The sequence below is a fragment of the Phodopus roborovskii genome, unplaced genomic scaffold (assembly GCF_943737965.1).
Source record: "Phodopus roborovskii unplaced genomic scaffold, PHOROB, whole genome shotgun sequence".
NCBI lineage: Eukaryota > Metazoa > Chordata > Mammalia > Rodentia > Cricetidae > Phodopus > Phodopus roborovskii.
Window position 1 is genome coordinate 22,821,435 of NW_026126558.1, and position 19,336 is coordinate 22,840,770.

At 44.7% G+C, this 19,336-nt stretch overlaps 2 protein-coding genes across 2 annotated transcripts; both read left to right on the forward strand.

Annotated features, from left to right (window-relative positions):
• The first annotated feature begins 8,690 nt into the window (after window positions 1-8,690).
• Window positions 8,691-10,286, forward strand: LOC127234720 (DPEP2 neighbor protein). The gene is made up of 2 exons (XM_051201817.1): window positions 8,691-8,739; window positions 9,976-10,286. The coding sequence occupies exons 1-2, from the start codon at window positions 8,691-8,693 to the stop codon at window positions 10,284-10,286; spliced, it is 360 nt and encodes a 119-aa protein (XP_051057774.1).
• A 2,898-nt stretch (window positions 10,287-13,184) lies between these two features.
• On the forward strand, window positions 13,185-19,249 carry LOC127234543 (dipeptidase 2). Its single transcript, XM_051201528.1, has 10 exons — window positions 13,185-13,475; window positions 13,966-14,092; window positions 14,429-14,558; window positions 14,644-14,785; window positions 15,040-15,109; window positions 15,223-15,399; window positions 15,727-15,811; window positions 17,360-17,435; window positions 18,734-18,869; window positions 18,967-19,249. The coding sequence occupies exons 1-10, from the start codon at window positions 13,219-13,221 to the stop codon at window positions 19,189-19,191; spliced, it is 1,425 nt and encodes a 474-aa protein (XP_051057485.1). The 5' UTR covers window positions 13,185-13,218; the 3' UTR covers window positions 19,192-19,249.
• The last annotated feature ends 87 nt before the right edge of the window (window positions 19,250-19,336 follow it).

A 19,336-nucleotide genomic window follows, 5' to 3' on the forward strand; every position in this document is an offset into this window, starting at 1 on the left:
TTCATGAGGTCCCACTTATGAATTGTTGATCTCAGTGAATGTGCTACCAGTGTCCTATTCAGAAAATTTTCTCCAGTGCCAGTGGATTCAAGACTATCCCACACTATTTTTTTTATCAAGTTCAGTGTATCTGGTTTTATGTTGAAGTCTTTGATCGACTTGGACTTGAGTTCTGTGCAGAGTGATAGATATGGGTCTATTGGCATTCTAAAAGACAACATCCAGTTAGACTAGCACCATTTGTTGGACATGCTTTCTTTTTTTCCAATATATATTTCTGGCTTTTTAATAAAAAAAATCAGGTTCCATAGGTGTATGGATTTATGTTTGGTTCTTAGATTTAATTCCATTGATCAACCAGACTGTTTTTATGTCAATACCATGTAGTTTTTACTACTATAGCTCTGTAGTACAGCTTGAAATCAGGAAAGTTGACAGGTGTGGTGGCATACATCTTTAATCCCAACACTCAGGAGGTAGATGCTTGCTGTAAATTTGTCTTTCTTATACTTATGTTTAAATATGCCCCTTATATCCTTGATCACTCCAATAATTTTACCATGAAGGGATGTTGTGTTTTGCCAAAGCCTTTTTTAGCATCAAATGAGATGATCATGGTTTTTTTTTTCTATCAGTTTGTTTATGTGGTGGATTACATTAACAGATTTTTGTATGATGAATCATCCCTGCATCTCTGGGATGGAGCCTACTTAATCATGGTGAATGGTCTTTTTGATGTGTTCTTGGATTCCATTTTCAAGTGTTTATCCAGGTTTTGTTTTGGTTTAGTTTGGGTTTTGGGTGTTTTTGTTTGGTTGGTTGGTTTTGGTTTTGGTTTGCTTTGTTTTTCTGAGACAGGGTTTCTCTGTGGCTTTGGAGACTGTACTGGAACTAGCTTTTGTAGACCAGGCAGGTCTCGAACTCACAGACCCTGCCTGCCTCTGCCTCCTGAGTACTGGGATTAAAGATGTATGCTACCACCGTCTGGCCTTGATAATGTAATTCCCTTTCGTTATTGAATCTTTGTGTGGTTTGGGTATCAGGTTTGTGACTGTGGCCTCATAAATGAATGTGGCAATGTTCCTTCTGTTTCTATTCTATTGAATATTTTGAGAAATATTGATTATCTCTTCTTTGAAAGTTTGGTCAAATTCTGTGATGAAACCATCTGGCCCTAGGCTTTTTTTGAGGGAGAGGGGAGACTTTTAATGACTGTTTATATTTCCTAAGGAACTATAGGTTTATTTAAATTAGTCATCTGAAGCCAGGCAGTGGTGGCTCATGCCTTTAATTCCAGCACTTGGGAGGCAGAAGCAGAAAGATCTCTGTGAGTTCAAGGCCAGCCTGCTCTACAGAGGGAAGAATTCCAGGACAGTCTCCAAAGCTACACACACACACACACACACACATTGTTTATCTTATTTTTATTTATCTTTCTTAAGTAGTATCTATGAAGAAAATTGTCCATTTCTTTCAGATTTTCCAATTTAATGATTGATTCTTTGGTTTTCTTTGGTGTCTGTTGTTTTGTTCCCCTTTTTGGTTCTGATTTTGTTAATTTGGATACTCTTTCTGTCTTTTAGTGAGTTTGGATAAGGATTTGTCAATGTTGTTGATTTTTTCAAAGAACCAACTCTTGGTTTCATTGATTCTTTGTATTGTTCTCTTTGTTTCTATTTTATTGATTTCAGGCTTCAGTTTGATTTTTTCCTGCTATCTACTCCTCTTGGGTGTGTTTGCTTTTTTTGTTCTAGAGCTTTTAGATGTGCTGTTAAGTTGCAAGTGTGAGATCTTTCCAATTTCTGCTTGTAGACACTTGGTGCTATGAACTTTCCTCTGCCATTGCTTTCATTGTGTCCTATAAGTTTAGTTATGTTGTGCATTCATTTTCATTGAATTCTAGGAGGTTTTTAACTTCTTTCTTTATTTATGTCATGATCCAGTAGTCATACAGTAGAAAGTTGTTCAGTTTCCATGAGTTTGTAGGTTTTCTGTTGTTGTCGAAATCCAGCTTTAATCTGTGTTGGTCTGATAGGAAGGATACAGGGGGTTATTTCACTTTCCTTTAATCTTGTGTTGTGACCAGCAATGTGGTCAATTTGCATAAAATTCTGTGAGGTGCTGAGAAGGTATATTCTTTTGTGTGTGAGTAATATGTTCTATAAATATCTGTTAGGTCCATTTGGTTCTTCATAACGTCTGTTAGCTCCATTATTTCTCTGTTTAGTTTTTCTCTGAATGACCTGTCCTTTGCTGAAACTGGGTATTGAAGTCTGTAAGACCCTAATTTCGGGGTCCTGATGGGCCGATGGGAGAGCCCCGCAACACAAACACCAAACCAGGAGATGCAACAAGCAAGAGGTGTTTACTGAGCGAGTGCGCATTCGGGTGTCAGCGATCTCGGGGATAGATGCACACCCCTCAAAGGTTTCAGGCTCTTTTTATAGAGAAAACCCACAAATCAACATACATGCATGGGGCACATGATTGATTACAAAGTATGATCTAATTTTTAAGAGGTCACCCAGGTATGACCTGTTTTTCTTCAAAGGAAAAACCACAGAATGTACCTTGGAAAGTCCCCAGACTGACCATTGGCCAGGTGTGACCCAGAAAGGGCTGTTAATCTGGAACCATTTGTTCCAGGGTTGGGGCCTATTTCCTTGTTGTGGGCCAAGACCTGTGAGAAACTTACCTTTTTTCTTTGCAAACTAAAGTCTTTCAGTCTACCACTATTAATGAATAAGCTTTGATATGTGATTTAAGCTTTAGAAATGTTTCTTTATTTAAAGATTTGTTATGTATAATGTTCTGCCTATGTGCCTGCAGGCCAGAAGAGGGCACCAGATCTCATGATAGATGGTTGTGAGTCACCATGTGGTTGCTGGAAATTGAATTCAGGACCTCTGGAAGACCAGTCAGTGCTCTTAACCTCTGAGCCATCTCACCAGCCCCTAGTAATATTTCTTTTCCAAATGAGGGAGCCTTTGTGTTGGGATTTTTTTTTTATATGAGTGTCCTTCCCCTCTCTTCTGATTAATTTTGGTTTAAAATCTATTTTGTTAAATACTAGAATGACTATGCCAGCTTGCTTCTTGGGTCCTTTTGCTTGGACAATCTTTTTCCAACTCTATCTATGATGTTGAGGTGTGTTTCTTGGGTGTTTCTTGGGTGTTCCATGCAGAAGAATGGATCCTACTTTCAAATCCATTCTGTTAGTCTATGTTTTTTTTTTTTTTTATTGTGGAATTGAGTCCATTTATATTAAGAAATATCAATGACCAATGACTTTGGTTTTGTTTTGATGGTGGTGGTGGTAGTAGTGTGTGTATATGTGTTTCCCTTCTTTTGGATTTGCTGATATAAGATTATTTCCTGTGTTTTCATGGGTATGGTTAATCTCCTTGGGTTGGACTTTTCCTTCTAGTACTTTATGTAGGGCTGGATTTATGGATAGATGTTGTTTAGATTTGAGTTTGTTATGGAATATCTGTTTTCTCCATCTGTGGTAATTGAAAGATTTGCTAGTTACAGCAGTCTGAGCTGGCTTCGGTGTTTTCTTAGAGTCTGCAGGACATAGGTCCAGAGCATTCTGGCTTTTATACTCTCCATTGAGAAGTAGATTGTAATTCTAGTAGGTCTCCCTTTATGTATTACTTGGCCTTTTTGCCTTCCAGCTTTTCTTTCTTTGTTCTGCATGCTTAGTGTTTTGACTCTTATGTGGCAATGATACTTACTTTTCTGGCCTGATCTATATGGTGTTCTGTAAGCTTCTTGTCCCTTAATAGGTATGTCCTTCTTTAGGAAGTTTTTTTTTTTTTTCTTGTATGCTTTTGTTAAAAAAAAAAAAAAAATTCTGTCTGGGTGATGGTGGCACATACCTTTAGTCCTAGCATGGGGGAGGCAGAGGCAGGTGAATCTCTGTAAGTTCAAGGACAGCCTGGTCTACAGAGTGTGTGTCATGATAGCCAGGGCTAAACAGAGAAATATATTTTCTATCTTTGAGCTGGATTCTTAGGTTTTGTCTTTTCATAGTGTCCCAGCTTTTCTGGATGTTTTATGTCAGGAATTTTTTAGATTTAACATCTTCTTTGACTGATGTATCTATTTCTTCTATTATATCTTTAATACCTGAAATTGCCTCTTCTGTCTCTTGTATTGTGTTGGTGATACTTGTATTGGTAGTTCATATTTACTTATCTAGATTTTCCATTTCCAGAAATTTCTCAGTTTGTGTTTTCTTTATTGCTTCTATTTCCATTTTCAGATCTTGAACAGTTTTGTTGTTTTTCTTCAACTATTTGTTCTTTCTGATCTTTCTTTAAGGGATTTATTAATTTCCCTCCAATTGTTTGTGTTTTCCTGGATCAATCTCTCTCTCTCTCTCTCTCTCTCTCTCTCTCTCTCTCTCTCTTGTTGGCTGCTTTTGGTTTTTGAGATAGGGTCTAACTAAGTAGCCCTGGCTATCTTGGAACTTAGTATATGGACACACCAATCTTGAACTCAGAGATCTGCCAGCTTCTGCCATCACATGCAGCCCAAGTTGGTTTGAAGGTTGTCTTTTTCTTCAGCTGTGTTGGAATATTCAGGGCTCGCTGTAGTAAGGTAGCTGGTTCTGGTGGTGACATATTGCCATTGGTAGATACATTGGTATCTAGGCATCTGAATTTGGAGTTATTATAGATTTAAGTGCAAATTTCTGAGTTTGTGCTTGTTGGATAGTTATTTTGTTCCTTAGGGATAGTATGGGGGGCACTGAGAGAGTGGAGAAGGTCTGAGGGTGGGCCACCTATCTGGAGTTCTGGAGACTGGTGTGGTCTCTGGTCCAGCAGGGAGTTTCTGTGTAGCAGGAATAATAAAAACCCAGACATAGATATTGGGGTTAAAGCCAAAGATCAGAGAAGCAAAGCAGCGAGCCACTGCAGAGTTCTCACCTCCATTAATGGTCAGACCAAAGGGGTGATCCACCAAACCTCAAACTGCTTCCAACTGAATTGCTCCCCAGACTGTAATACTCTCCACCAAACCCCAGACTGCACTGAGCTCCTGCCTTGTATTCTTCTCTGGTGCTCGGATTAAGGGTGTGTCATCCCAAGTGCTGGGATCAAAGGTGTGAGCTCTGTTTCTCTTTTAGACTGATTCACTCTCATGTAACCCATGGTGGCCTTGAACTCGGATATCATCTATCTCTTGTCTCCTGAGCGTTAGGATCAAAGGTGTGGCTACCACTGCCCATCCTCTATGGCTACTAGTGGCTTTAGGTGTGTGGCTAACTAGTGGTTAAGTGCGTGTGTGGCTAACTAGTGGCTTAGCTCTTAACTAGGTGTGTGGCTAACTAGTGACTTAGCTCTGCACTCTGTCTTCAGGTAAGGTTTATTAGATTATAAACAAAATATCACCACATCTCTGCCTGAGTTTGCCTATCTGTTCTTCTGACTGGAGTGGCCTGAAACTGAGCATTGAATATCTGCCCAAGGTGAGGGAGGGGGCACAGCTTTGGGGACAGGTGGTTGGGCGGGAAGAGGTAACAGTGCTTTGGGTCTTTGGGATCTGAACCAAGGGCGTGTGGGGTGTTCAGGGCAAGCGGGTCTGTTATCTGTTCTTCTGACTAGCATGGCCTGCACCTGGGCAGCAGATGCCTGCCAGAAGTGGGGGCAGGAGCATGGCAGCAGTAAGTGGGCAGTAGGGTGTGAAAAGGATGGCAGGCAGGCAGGCTGCAACCTATCTGTTCTTCTGATGGGCGGGACCTGCACCTTACATGTACCACTCTTGCAGAGGACCCAGATTGGGTTCCCAGCATCAAGATGAGCAGTTCACAACTACCTGTAACTCTAATTTCAGGGAATGTAATGCCTCTAGTCTCTGCAGTCATGTGCACATACTTCACAGAGACACACAAATACACATAAATAATAAAACTAAAAAGATCTATTTAAAATATTACTAGAGCTGTAAAGATGGCCCAGCACTTAAAAGCATTGACTGCTCTCCCAGAGAACATGGGTTCAAATTCCCAAAACCCACAATGTGCCTCACCACTGTCTGTAAGTAAAGTCCCAGGGACCTGATGCCCTCTTTCAGGCCTTCTCAGGCATCAGGCACCCACAGATGTATATGGAGGCAAAATATACATGCACATAGATGGAAAGGTAGAAATATGGACAGATGGATGGATGGATAGATGGATAGATAAATGATAAATGGGTAAAGATAAAAAATAAAAATATTTATTTCTTACATGAGTTTATGTGCACCATAGCTTCTGTGGGCATAAAGGGAGCCTGTAGTTGATGTTTTTTACTCTTTACTCTTTGCTCTTTGGGGGCCCAGCTCTCAAATAAACACACATGGAGTCTTTTTCTTACTTATGAATGCCCAGCCTTGGCTTGGCTTGTTTCTAGCCAGCTTTTCTTTCTTTCCTTTCCTTTTCTTTCTTTCTTATTTATTTATTTTTGAGGCAGGGCGTCTCTGTAGATTTGGATCCTGCCCTGCAACTAACTCTGTAGACCAGGTTGGCCTTGAACTCACAGAGATCCTCCTGCCTCTGCCTCTGCCTCCTGAATGCTGGGTGTAAAGACATGTGTCACCACCCGGCCTAGATATTTTTCTTAAATTATCCCTTCTAGCTTTGCCTTGGGGCTTTTATTTTTCTCTATTCCTGTATTCTTTACTTGTCATTTTGTGGCTTGCTATGTAGCTGGGTAGCAGGCTTGTAATGTCCTCCTCAACTCCTTTTCTCACTCCTCAATCTATTTTCCCTAGATTTTTTTCCTCCTATTTATTCTCTCTGCCTGCCAGCCCTGCTTATCCTTTCTCCTGCCTAGCTATTGGTCTTTCAGCTCATTATTAGACCAATCAAGTGTTTTAAACAGGCAAAGTAACACAGCTTCACAGAGTTAAACAAATGCAATGTAAAAGAACACAACACACCTTTGTATCATTAAACAAATGTTCCACAGCATAAGCAAATGTAACACATAATATTCTACAACAAGAGCCCACAAAGCTAGATCCCCTGGAAGCAGAGTTGCAGGTAGTTGTGAGTCATGTGAATGTGTTGGACCCTAATTCTGGGGTCCTGATGGGCCAATGGAAGAGCCCCACAAAACAAACACCAAAACCAGGAGACACAACAAGCAAGAGGTGTTTATTGAATGAGTGCACTCGGTGTCAGCAATCTCAGCGAAAGCTGCACAGCCCCCAAAGGGTTCAGGCTCTTTTTATAGAGAAAGACCGCAATCAGCATACAATGCATGGGGCACAAGGTGATTTATTAAAAAGTATGATCTCATGTTTGAGAGATCACCCAGGTATTCAAAGGATAAACCATAGAATGACTTGGAAAGTCCCCAGACTGTCGGTTGGCCAGGTGTGACCCAGACAGGGCTGGTCATCTGGAATCATTTGTTCCAGGGTTGGGGGCTTATTTCCTTGTTGTAGGCCAAGACCTGTGAGAAACTTATCTTTGTTTCTAAAGTCTTTCAAGTGCTAAGAGTCTAACTCAGTCTTCTGCGAGAGCAGTATAAATCCTTAACCTCTGAGCCATCTCTCCAGTCCCAAGACTCTTTCCCAATTAGACTCAGAATAAAACCAAGTGTCTTGGTACTCGAGAGATGGCTCGGTGCTTGGGAACACATGTTGCCAACCCCTCTCCCCACAAAAAAATTGCCAGGCAGTGATAGGACATGCCTTTAATCCCAGCACTCAGGAGACAAAGGCAGGTGGATCTGTGAGTTTGAGGCCAGCCTGGTCTACAGAGTGAGTGCCAGGATAGACTCCAAAGCTACACAGGGAAACTCTGTCTCAAAAAACCTAACTAAGTAAATTTTAAAAAGAACACATGTTGCTCTTGCAAAGGACTCAGGTTCAATTCCCAGCACCCGAATCGGGGGTTATAACTATCCATAACTCCAGTTCAGGAAATCTAACACTTTCTTCTGACCTCCTTGGGCACCAGGCACACAATTAGTGCACAGACACACCATGTGTTGTTTTTACCAAGTTCTATTTACCAATAAAGACTCAGTAGTCAGATGTTGGGGTGAAAACTTGCTAGATCAAAGAAGCTGAGAGGCAACCAACTGACTGGAGACCCAACATGAGATGGTCTCTCCTCACTGCCTCTAAACCAAAAAGACTGAGGATCTCTAAGTCACTCCCTGCTCCTTCCTGTGCAACTTTTTGTCCATATTCCTGGGTCCTCTGTATTATCTATAGCTAATTCTTGTCAACTAGTTGCTGTCCCCACCCCTAAACATAGTCTTGGAGTTTCACAGTGCAAGCAAAATATCCCAAACACACATATAAACAAAACACTCATACAAATAAAATAGATACATCTTTTTCAAAAATTTAAAATGCAGCAGGTGATGGTGGTGCATGCCTTTAATTCCTGCAATTGGGAGGCAAAAGCAATCAGATCTGTGAACCTGAGGCTAGCCTGGTCTACAAAGTGAGTTCCTGAACAGTCAGCACTACACAGTGAGACCGTGTCTCAAAACAAACAGAAAACAAATATACTTCCTTGTCAAATGATAAACACAGCACCTTGGGGAAGAGCTGGTGAATGCTTCCGATAAACCCCCACATTTAGATTTAGGTACCTTTACCGTGCTATCATGAAAAACACACTTACTGGTCACCCTCAAATACATGCCCCTACTGGAGGAGAGTGTAGTGAGATATCCACCATGCCCACACCAGTCTCCACGCCCCCAGTGGATGTGGTCGGTACAACAGGTGTGGGCAGGATGGATAGCTCACTACAGGAGAGAATGTGGCCATACAAATGGGAAGAACAGAAGAGATGGGGTGTTTCTGAGATGGGTGACGAGCATTCTGAGGCTGTAGGTCTGAGGAAAGGGTGTCCCAGAAGATGAGTCAATTTGAAATGTGTCTTTGAGAGTAAACTTGATGCCTGAAATTTGACTCTGGACCTCATAGTATTTGGTCATTAAGAAGCATTAGAACTTGACAGGGAATCAAGCTTGCATACCCAGCTTGGGAGCCAAAGGCAGGATGATAGCTTGAGTCCGAGAGTTGCAGACTAGTCTGGATAACATAGACTGTCTCAGGAAGGGAGTGAAGACCTGGAGCGATGGCTTGTATATTTTTGAGGACCTGAGTTTGGATTAAAGTCAACAAGCTGTGTATGGGTTCATGCATTCGTGTATTGCAGGTGTGTAGGGTGTAAGAAATAAGTATTTGTGGCCTTGCTGATTCCCAGACCGGGGAAGAGGGATGCAGAAAGCAAGTCCCAGGTTCAAGGAAAGGCTGCCTCAAAGAAATGAATAGAAAAGTGACAGGAACGATCACTGGACACATTCACCTGACCTCTGAGCCTACATATATACAGTTAAGTTTACAGTGCATGTGCATGTGTGCACGCACACACATACACATACAGAAAAAGAGTCAGTTCAAAGTTCAAAATCAATTATAGCTACAGCTTTCACTATGTTAAGGTAAGGTCTCAAAAAAAAAAAACATACTATCTAAAATAGGGCTACAGTTGCATGTGTGTGAATGAATGGATCCCAAGAAGAACTCCAACCAGGGTGGAGAGAGCTCTTAACCAATTATCTTACACTGTTTTCCCAAACATATTCATTAAAGCTCAGAAACCACAGACTTTTAGAAATCCTTCTTGTGTGTGAGTGCGTGCGTGTGCGTGTGCGCGTGTGTGCGCGTGTGTGGTGGGAAACAGAGGGGGTCTATCTACCATTCCTTATGGAGATGGGCCACACATGCTGGCCTCCCACAGCTAAGCTGCCACTGGTTCCCCAGAAGCCCAGTGCTTTCACAGAAGCACCCTTCAAGGGGACCCATAGCAGTGACAGGCAGGGCTGTGTCTAGGATGCCAAGCAGATAGGAAGGAGGGCTTCAGCCAGAAACAGAAAGAGATGTGAGAGGAAGGGCTCTGCAGCACAGAGTACAGAGCAGAAGTGGCTGATGAGTTGTGGTTTTTCTTCGCAGCACCCGTGCCTCCCATGGCTCCTCCTTCCCCTGGCTACTACCATGTCCTCTACAAAGAGCATGCTCAAGCCCCGATGGCCTGGCATGGAGAGACCTACTGCCTGGTTGGAGGCTACCGTGTCTATGGGGATGCTCCACTGACCACCCCTGCAAAGGCTGAGGAAGAGAAACCAGCACCCAGGAGGGCTCCCAAGAGACAGAGAGTTCAGGAAGAATCAGACCAAGATCTAGGGTGTCCTAGTGCCAAAATTCCTCGTCTCAGAATGAAGCATGATGGCAAAGGGTTACCCCGGCAGAAGCATGCTGCTTGAGCATTCTAGCCCAGAGGACAGGCCGGTAGCTGCCTCAAGTGGCTGAGCCCTCTTCAGCAATAGCCTCCACTGACCACCAATGTAGACAGAACCTTAGCTGTTCTGCCTGTGCCCTCTCCAGTCAGGAATCCACTTGCATGCCAACTAGCCATGAGCAAGGAGCCTCAAGAGGAGCAGATGCTCTGGACAGCCCACCCTCCCTCGGTGCTCTAGAGTCTCTTCTTGGGCAGTAGAAGGCAAGAGTTGCTGTGAGTTGAGGAGACAAGTGCAGAGAGAGGATACAGAGGGGCCAAGCTGGGGCTCTCTCTCTATGAGTAGACTTCTGCTCTGCATCATGCCAGCAGCCAGCAGCACAAGCCAGGAGAGGCTGCACTTCCTAAAACTAGAAGAAACAAGTAGTAGTTAACCAAGGAAGCTCCTGCCTAAGGTCTCAGGAGCAGATGAAGAGTCTAGGGAGACCTGCTAGCTGGAGCATGAACACTGTAGACAAAGTTCAGCAACCACCTCTCCACCTCTATGCTTGAGGCTCACATGCCTTTAATTCCAGCCCATTATGGAAATAGGGAGGTTCCTCCTGGCCAATAGTGATTTCTTTGTGACAAAGTTTGACTTAAAGTCCAAGACTAAGCCTCAAGCCTTTCTGTGCCCCTAAAGTGAATTCTTCACAGAGAACCTGGTTTCTAAAGTCCTGTGCCTTCGTGGATCCCTAAGGTAAACCTTCCTCCTGGCTCCTACTCTTGAGAATGAGAGATTTAAACACCAATACCAAATAAGCAAAATTTTTAATGGTGAAGGCCTGGAAATACAGTTTTAAGAGCTTTTCCTATATTCTGGGTGTAGTGGCACACCTGACTTTGAGATAAATGCTTACATATGAATGAAATACATGTTGTGATTTAATTTACCTTTTTATTCTTTTATTCTTATCCCCAGTGCTGTTGCTCAAATTAGGGCTTTGCACATTCTAGGCAACCCTTCTACTACTGAGCTAGATCCCAGCCCTATGGTTTGCTCTAAAATAGGGCTATAGCTGGACAGATGGCTCAGAGGTTAATAGCACTTGTTGCTCTTCCAGAGGATCAGGGTTAGAGTCTCAGCATCCACATGATGGCTCACAAGCATCTGTAGCTACAGTTCCAGAGGATTCATTGCACTCACTCTTCTGACCTCTGATGGTACCAGGGATGCATGTAGTAGACAGGCATAAATGCAAGAAAATACCATACACACAAAATAATAAAAAAACAAATAAACCTATTTGAAACAAAATCGGGCCAGCAAGTCAGCTCAGCAGGTGAAGCTACTTGTTGCCAAGTTTGACACCCTGAGTTTGAGTTCTGAAATACACATGGTTAAATGAGAGAACCAACTCCTGTCAGTTCTCCTCTGACCTCCACACATGTACACACAGAAATAAGTAAACAAATGTAGTAAAAAATTTAAAAAGCAATCTGTAGCAGAAGCTGGAGAAACAGCTAAGTTGGTAGAGTGCAAGCATATGGACCTGCATTTAGGGTTCCCACTTCACAGGTTACAAGTCTACCAGCATTGTGGAGGGAAGATGGAGGCAGGAAGATGCCTGCAGCTGGCTGGTCAGTCAAGGTAACTGAAATGGTGAGCTTCAGGTCCAATGAGAGACCCTGTCTCAGAAAATAAGATGGAGACTGATTGAGAAGGACACTTTGGAGTTCTCTTTCTTTCTTCTGAAATTTTATTTTTTGGGTATGGGTGTTTTGTCTGGGAATCAAACCCTGTGCTCTAAAAGGGCAGCCAGTGCACTTAACCACCAAGCTGTACACTATCTCTTCAAACCCCCTTTATTTGTATTCCTTATACCCTCAACTTCCTGGGGCTTATTAAGAATGGAGCAAGCATGAAGTTTACCCTCAAACCCACAACTGTGACATGGAGACCAACAAATCTAAAAGTTTCTCTTCCCTTTTGCCACCTGGCTGCATGTGAGTGGCAGTGGGGGAGGGGAAAGGAAAGGAAGGGGCAGCTGGGGTGTTCCTGGAGGAAGCAGAGAGGGTGAGGACTGGGAACAGGGTGGGGCCTGAAAGGAAGGGAACTAACCCCTGGAGGTTTCTGGCTGAATGCAAGCCACAAGAGCCACAGATAAGGTGTGTGAAGCCGCTAGACACAAGTGCCAAGCCTGAGGCAGGCGTCTGCCTTGGTTTCCACACTGAGGTAGGAGGTCAGTCTGCAGCTCCTGGAAGAAGGTACTGGGATGGGGGCTCTGCTGGCCTGGAAAGTATTTCATTCCTTCCATTTCACTAGCTGATTGACTTTGCCCCTGTGCTACTGAGTAAGTATCCCCTGAACCACTTAGTTGCTGGCGCTCAGTTCTCATCTCAGATGGTCATCCTGAGCTTGCTGCACCGGTACAGCATCAGCAGAGGAAGAGAGCAGTCATCACCGTGAACAGTGTGGGGTTAGGGTATGGAGGTGTGGGTTCTAAGTTGCTGGCTGGAGTCTTTAAGGAATGGCCGAGAGGGCAGTGTCACAGGGCACTTGTGGCCCTTGAAGAGGTCAGAGAAGGCAGCAGGTAGTCAGGGATATGATGTGGGCTGTAAAGGTCCACTTTCTTCTAGACCAATCCCTAGAAGCAGCCAAGAAGCCACCGAGATTGGCTCCCTGGTAACAGTAAACAGGGAGAGGGCATGGGACTCCCAGACAGGAGCTGAGTGAGTGCTGCAGGCCTCTACTAGCCCAGCCTGTGGAGGTGGGGTTAGAGACTGGGCTAGTAGGGCTGTAGGTCCCCCGGGAGGCTGAGCTGCACTACTACAAACCTAGTGGCTGTGTCGAATCTGTTGACCTCAAATCCCTTCTCACCAGACCCAGTCGCTTCGTGGCTTGAATTGAGGGGATTATATCGTACCTTGTGTCCCTCTCAGGTTTTTGTATCAGTGCTCGCTTGCCCCGCCCTGAGAAGATGTGGCTCAAGGGCTTCCTGGAGGGTCACCCGATGCTTAGCCCAGTGCTTTCAGTATTCCTGTTGGTGCTGCTGCTGTTAGGACCTTCACAGACCAAACCAGGCGTCTTTGGTGCTTCCACTGCACCAAGCACCCCCAGAACCCTCACCAGGCCCGACAGCACCTCCAGCATCTCAACCAATGCCGGCAACGCCAGTTTTCTAGACCTGAGAGATCGTGCGAGAGCCCTGATGCAAGACTTCCCCCTTGTAGACGGGTGCGTATGAGATGGCTTGGGAACTGGTCAGAATGAAACTGGGTTGGGCATACTCGTGAGCTGCAGAGGGTTCTGAGCCTGCCAGACTAATAAAGTTCCTCTCTCTCCTACTACCCACTCTACATGCTGTTACTATCACTCTGTTACTATCACTCTGTTAAAGGGTCTCAAGAATTTATTTAGGCCCACTCGGTATTGTCTGGGCAACAATGTGGGTTAGAATTATTTCTGCTAGACCTGGAAACCATATGCCCTCTGAGGGAGGGAGGGAGAGAGGGAGGGAGAGGGGTGGGAGGAAGAGCTCCAGCGGGGTGGGGGGATGGGGGGAGCGAGTCCTCTAGCCCAGGCTGCTATTCAACTCACTAAGTATTTTAGACTGGCCTGGAACTTTAAATGATGCTTTTGCCTTAGCCTTCTGAGTGCTGGAATTACAGGCAGAACTATTCCACCAATTTTGTTTGACCTAACCTCTTTCTTGACTCTCCTACAGCCACAATGACCTGCCTCTTGTCCTGAGGCAATTTTACCCAAATGGTCTACAGGATGCCAACCTGAGAAACTTCACCTATGGCCATACCAGCCTGAATAGGCTTAGAGATGGCTTTGTGGGAGCCCAGGTAACACACACACACACACACACACACACACACACACACACACCAGCATGGCTGCTGGGGAAGTTTGGAGAAATTGGGGCCCCAGAAATGAGAAATGACAAATTAGTCATATGGGAATTCAGTTACTAGAGTGACTCTTAAAAAAAAAAAAAGAAAGAAAGAAAGAAAAGAAAAAGCCATGCTGTGTGGCTAAAGGGGTCAATCGTGAGCCAGCAGGTGGGTACCACACAGAGCAAGTAGTGCATTCATTATATGTGGTTTCTAGACCCACCAGTCCAACAGCTGTAAGGCCCAGGTAGTTCCCCTACACAAGCCAACCCCTGGCTTTGCCTCCAGTTCTGGTCCGCTTACGTACCGTGTCAGACCCAGGACCGGGATGCCTTGCGCCTCACTCTGGAGCAGATTGACCTCATCCACAGTATGTGTGCCTCTTATCCTGAGCTGGAGCTCGTGACCTCAGTTAAAGGTAAGTGGACTTCTTCAAGGTATTGGGGACTGGATGAAGCTACTACTTTGGCTCCTGAAAATAATCACCTGACCTATGCCTACAGCTCTGAACAGCACCTGGAAAGTGGCCTGCCTCATTGGTGTGGAGGGTGGCCACTCGATAGATAACAGCCTCTCTGTGCTTCGAAGTTTCTACCAGCTGGGGGTGCGCTACCTGACCCTCACACACACCTGCAACACACCCTGGTGAGCACAGTGCAGATGGTATGAGCCAACTGAGGCAGAAATCTGTCCTGTGGACATTCACCAAGATTTACCCTTACCATCTGGGACTCACACATGGGGACTGGTATTTGGGTTTTTATGAAGCAAGACTAGGATTCCTCCAGTTGTCAGGCAGAGTCCAACCTGGGTTTTTGAATTAGCTCTGTGGGGTTGCAGAGATGAAGAGTTTGGAAGGGCATGACCACCAATTAGATTGCCCCTTGCCTGTCTTACAGGGCAGAGAGCTCATCTAAGGATGTCCACTCATTCTACAGCAGTGTCAAAGGACTGACCAGCTTTGGTGAAGTAAGGACTCTGAACGATATTCCACTCCACACAAATGCACATGCCCCTTTTCTGAATGATTAATGCATGCATATGTGTACCCCTGAAACCCTCCTCCTAACCTGCCCTCACAGAAGGTGGTAGCAGAAATGAATCGCTTGGGTATGATGGTTGATTTGTCCCATGTCTCGGATGCTACTGCACAGCGGGCCTTAGAAGTGTCCCAGGCACCTGTGATCTTCTCTCACTCGGCTGCCAGGGGTGTGTGCAGAAATGCTCGGAATCTTCCTGATGACATCCTGCGGCTTCTGGTGAGAAACTTCGTAGCGCTGGAACCTACATTAAGAAATTCAGACCAGAAGGCCTTGAATTTGAATGCTTATCCCCTCCATTTCCTTCATAAACCCATAGTCCATTGCCCCTAAACTCTTGGAATGGGGAGGTTGTTGCAGATAAATATTCTTATATCCCTTAAATTTAGGGCCAAGACATCACCTATATTAGAGTCAAGCCTTCCTCATTGACACAGACCAGGGAGGTCAAGTCCCCTCTGGCCCCCAAAGCTTTCTCACAAGGGTATGTAGGCACATAACCATGCCAGGGAGTCCAGTTGAGTATCTTTTTGACCATCCTTGCAGAAGAAGAATGGTGGCATTGTGATGGTGACATTCTCTGTAGGGGTACTGCAGTGCAGCCCCTTAGCCAATGCATCCACTGTGGCAGGTGAGTCTCCCGAAACCTGCCTCTCAATACATCTTTTTTTCCTTTTCTTCCTTTCTTTTTTTAAACCCCCAAAGAATTTTTATTGGAGTTTGAAAGGACGATATAACAGGAAAATCCAGTTGTAAACATCAGCATCTTCAGTGAGGAGGGAAGGAAATAGATGGGTAGATAAGAGGGAGACTGGCAGAGGGAGAAGAAAGGAAAAAGTTATACTTTGAGGTAAATCCCTGAAAGGGTCCATGCTTAGCAATAAAGATTTGGAAACAGTTCCCTCCTAGGCTTTCTGACCAGTATTGAGTTTGACCTGAAGACTTCAGAACAGTTTAGACAAAAATGCTGCGATGGGAACTTAGGCTGCAGTTCCATTTGTAGGGTGCTTGCCTCCTATAAAGGCCTGGATTGACCCTCTCCCCTCCAAATCAAGATGCAAAGATTCCAAACTGCCTTGTCATGGGTCTTGGGGTCAGTTCTGCAGCAATGTGCCAACTATCTGTGCTTCTGCATGGGCTACCAAAGCACCCTACCCCTGCCTCTGCCTCCAGTCTTGTCCAAAGGAGACCCTGCCAGGTTTTCCAGACTGGAATCAGAGATGGAGTAGGTTAGGTATGACTTAAATCAGTGGCCCTCCAAAGGTTTTCACTCCAACCTGAAGTCTAGGTTAGTTCAGGTGCCAGGTATGTGGAGTACCAGCTACAATAAGAGAAATCTGTTTTGGATCACAGAAGCCATCTTCTAGTAATTCACAAAAATGACAAAGGGAAAGAAAAGAATTTCTTCAGGCCTTCTGTTTGTTTGCTTTGATTTTTATTAGTAATTTATTTTATGTGTGTGGGTGTTTTGCTTGCATGTATGTCCGTGTGTCCCATACATGCCTGCTGCCACAGGGCATCAGATCTCCTGGTATTGAAAATATAGATGACCCCGTGGGTGCTGGAAATTGAACCAAACTTGGGTCCTCTGGAAGAGTGGGCACTGTTCATAGCCACTGAGCCATCTTTCCAGCTTTCTTTGGGCTTTTTAAGAAATATAGAGTTGTTGCTTTGACCATATATATACAAATCTATAAGAGGGGTGATATTGTAGACATCAAGGAGATGGGCACTGTTAAAAAGGAATGTTTCCTAAATGTTACCTTGGAAAACAGTATCACTCAGCATACTGTTGATTTTGTTGTAAACAAGCAGGTGAGCGGCAAGATTCTTGCCAAGAAAATGTTCAGATTGAGCATATTAAGCTAAGAGCCATGATGGCTTCCTGAAATGGGCGAAGGGAAACAAGAAAAACAAAAGAAAAAAATTAAAGAATAGGAAGCCAGGGAAAGGTCAGCTGAAGCTCCAGTCTCCTCCACCCAGAGATGCTCACTTTGTGTGGACTGACTGGGAAGGAGTCCAAGCCACTGGAGCCTGTTCCCTGTAAAGTTGGGGCTTAATGTACAAAAAGGAATACAAATCCTAGACTGTAACCAAAGGAGGAATGGGGTTGGCTAAGCCTAGTTCCAGGGCCACTCTTTCCTTGGAGTCCCGTTCTGCTAACTGTCCATCTCCCCAGATCACTTTGACCACATCAAGGCAGTCATTGGATCTGAGTTCATCGGGATTGGTGGGGATTATGATGGAACTGCACAGTGAGTACTTCTCTGTGGCTTGTCTCAAGCTGCTGTCACCACAGCGAGGTCCTCAAGGTCTTTAGCACATCTCTCCATCTCCAGGGTCCCTTTCCTGTGCTCTCCTGTATGTATTCCGCCCAAGGTCCCCACTAAGGCCCTCTGAGAAAGCCCCTCTGCAGCACATGCACCCACCACAAACCTGCTCCCTCTGAACTGTCAGCAACGTCTGGTGTGGACTATTTTCTCTGCCAGCTTTTGTTGTTGCTGTTATTTTGAGACAGATTACTCTGTGTAGCCCTGGCTATCCTGGAACTGCCCCTGTAGACCAGGCTGGCCTTAAACTCAGAGAACTGCCTGCCTGCTGAGATTAAAAGCAGGTGCCACCCCTGCCCAGCTTCTCTGCCAGTTCTGAGGATACTTCCTGCCTTTTTTCCTACCCTCCCTTCCTCTTGTTTGTTTGTTTGTTTCTATTTTGGACACAGGGTTTCACTATGAATCCCAGGCTGGCTGCAAACTATTTTATTCCTTTTCTTTAAAAAAATTAATATTTGGGAAGTGGGATGGGTGTGCATACTATGGACACATGTGGCAGGTGAGGGGTGGGGTGTGCATACTATGGCACATGTGTGGCAGGAGTCACTTCTTTTTTTCAACCATGAGGATTCCAGAGATTGAACTCAGGTTGTTGGATCTTTAGTCACAGAACCAATTTGCTGGCCCCTGCTCTTTTTTCTTCAGCATCAACTTCAGAACCTTCCCGAAGTTAAGCCAAGGCCTCTACCCATGAGCAACAGCTTCAGGGCCTCCTGGCCCTTTTTCTTTTCTCTCTTCCTTTCTTCCTTTCTTCCTTCCTTTCTCCCTTCCTTCCTTCCTTCCTTTCTTTCAACAGAGGGATATTTGCATTCATTAGAAGACATAAGTCTTTTCTTGTTTGATTTTGTTTGAGACAGGGTTTCACTATGTAGCCCTGACTGGCCTGAAGCCTGCCTCAGCCTTCTGAGTGCTGGAATTAAAGGCATGCATCACCACCGGCCTGCTGGGAGGCATAAGTCTTAAAGTACCATTCAGTGAGTTTTAGAAAATATCCAAAGAAGGGGCTAGGAGTGATAGTGTACTTGATTATCTAAGGTTGCATATTTTTAAAGAGGTTCGAGATCTCCTTTGAAGGATTAGGACAGGAGCAAACAAACTACCTACTCCTTCCTACTCTCCATCCCCACCTATGACCATTGCTGAGGAAACACCTCAGATAGAAGTGAGGTTTTGAGTGGGATTAGGATACCAGGTCTAAGGCTTACCTGCTGATGACTACACAGGTTCCCTCAGGGGCTGGAGGACGTGTCTACATACCCAGTCCTCATAGAGGAGTTGCTGAGACGGGGCTGGAGTGAGCAGGAGCTTCAAGGTGTCCTTCGAGGAAACCTGCTGAGGGTCTTCAGACAGGTGGAACAGGTATGTTGAGATGGCAAGAGGCAGTGCATGGGGTCTGAACAGGTGCTTCTGTAACAGGAGACCTAGAACAGCTGCTTACGACAACTGTCACCTCCAGGTACGGGAGAAAAACAGATGGCAAAGTCCCCTGGAAGACATGATTCCAGAGGAGCAGCTGAACAGTGCTTGTCATTCAGTCTTGCCACGTCGACATCAGAAACAATCAGAGATCCCAACATATCATACACTCAAGTTATCATCTGGGTGGTCACACTCAAAATCTTCTCCCCACATAGTCCCAAGCCTCACCATTGTTGCAACCTTTTTAGGCCTTATAGTATGACTGTGATGGTTCATGCCATTCTCCCAGATATAATTCTTGTACCCTCGGACCCCCTTCATTTATGCAGGGACAAACGTTTCCTGAAATAAATGTTTTTAATGTAGAAACAGATGTGTCCTTCTCTGTGATGGGGTAGAGTAACACA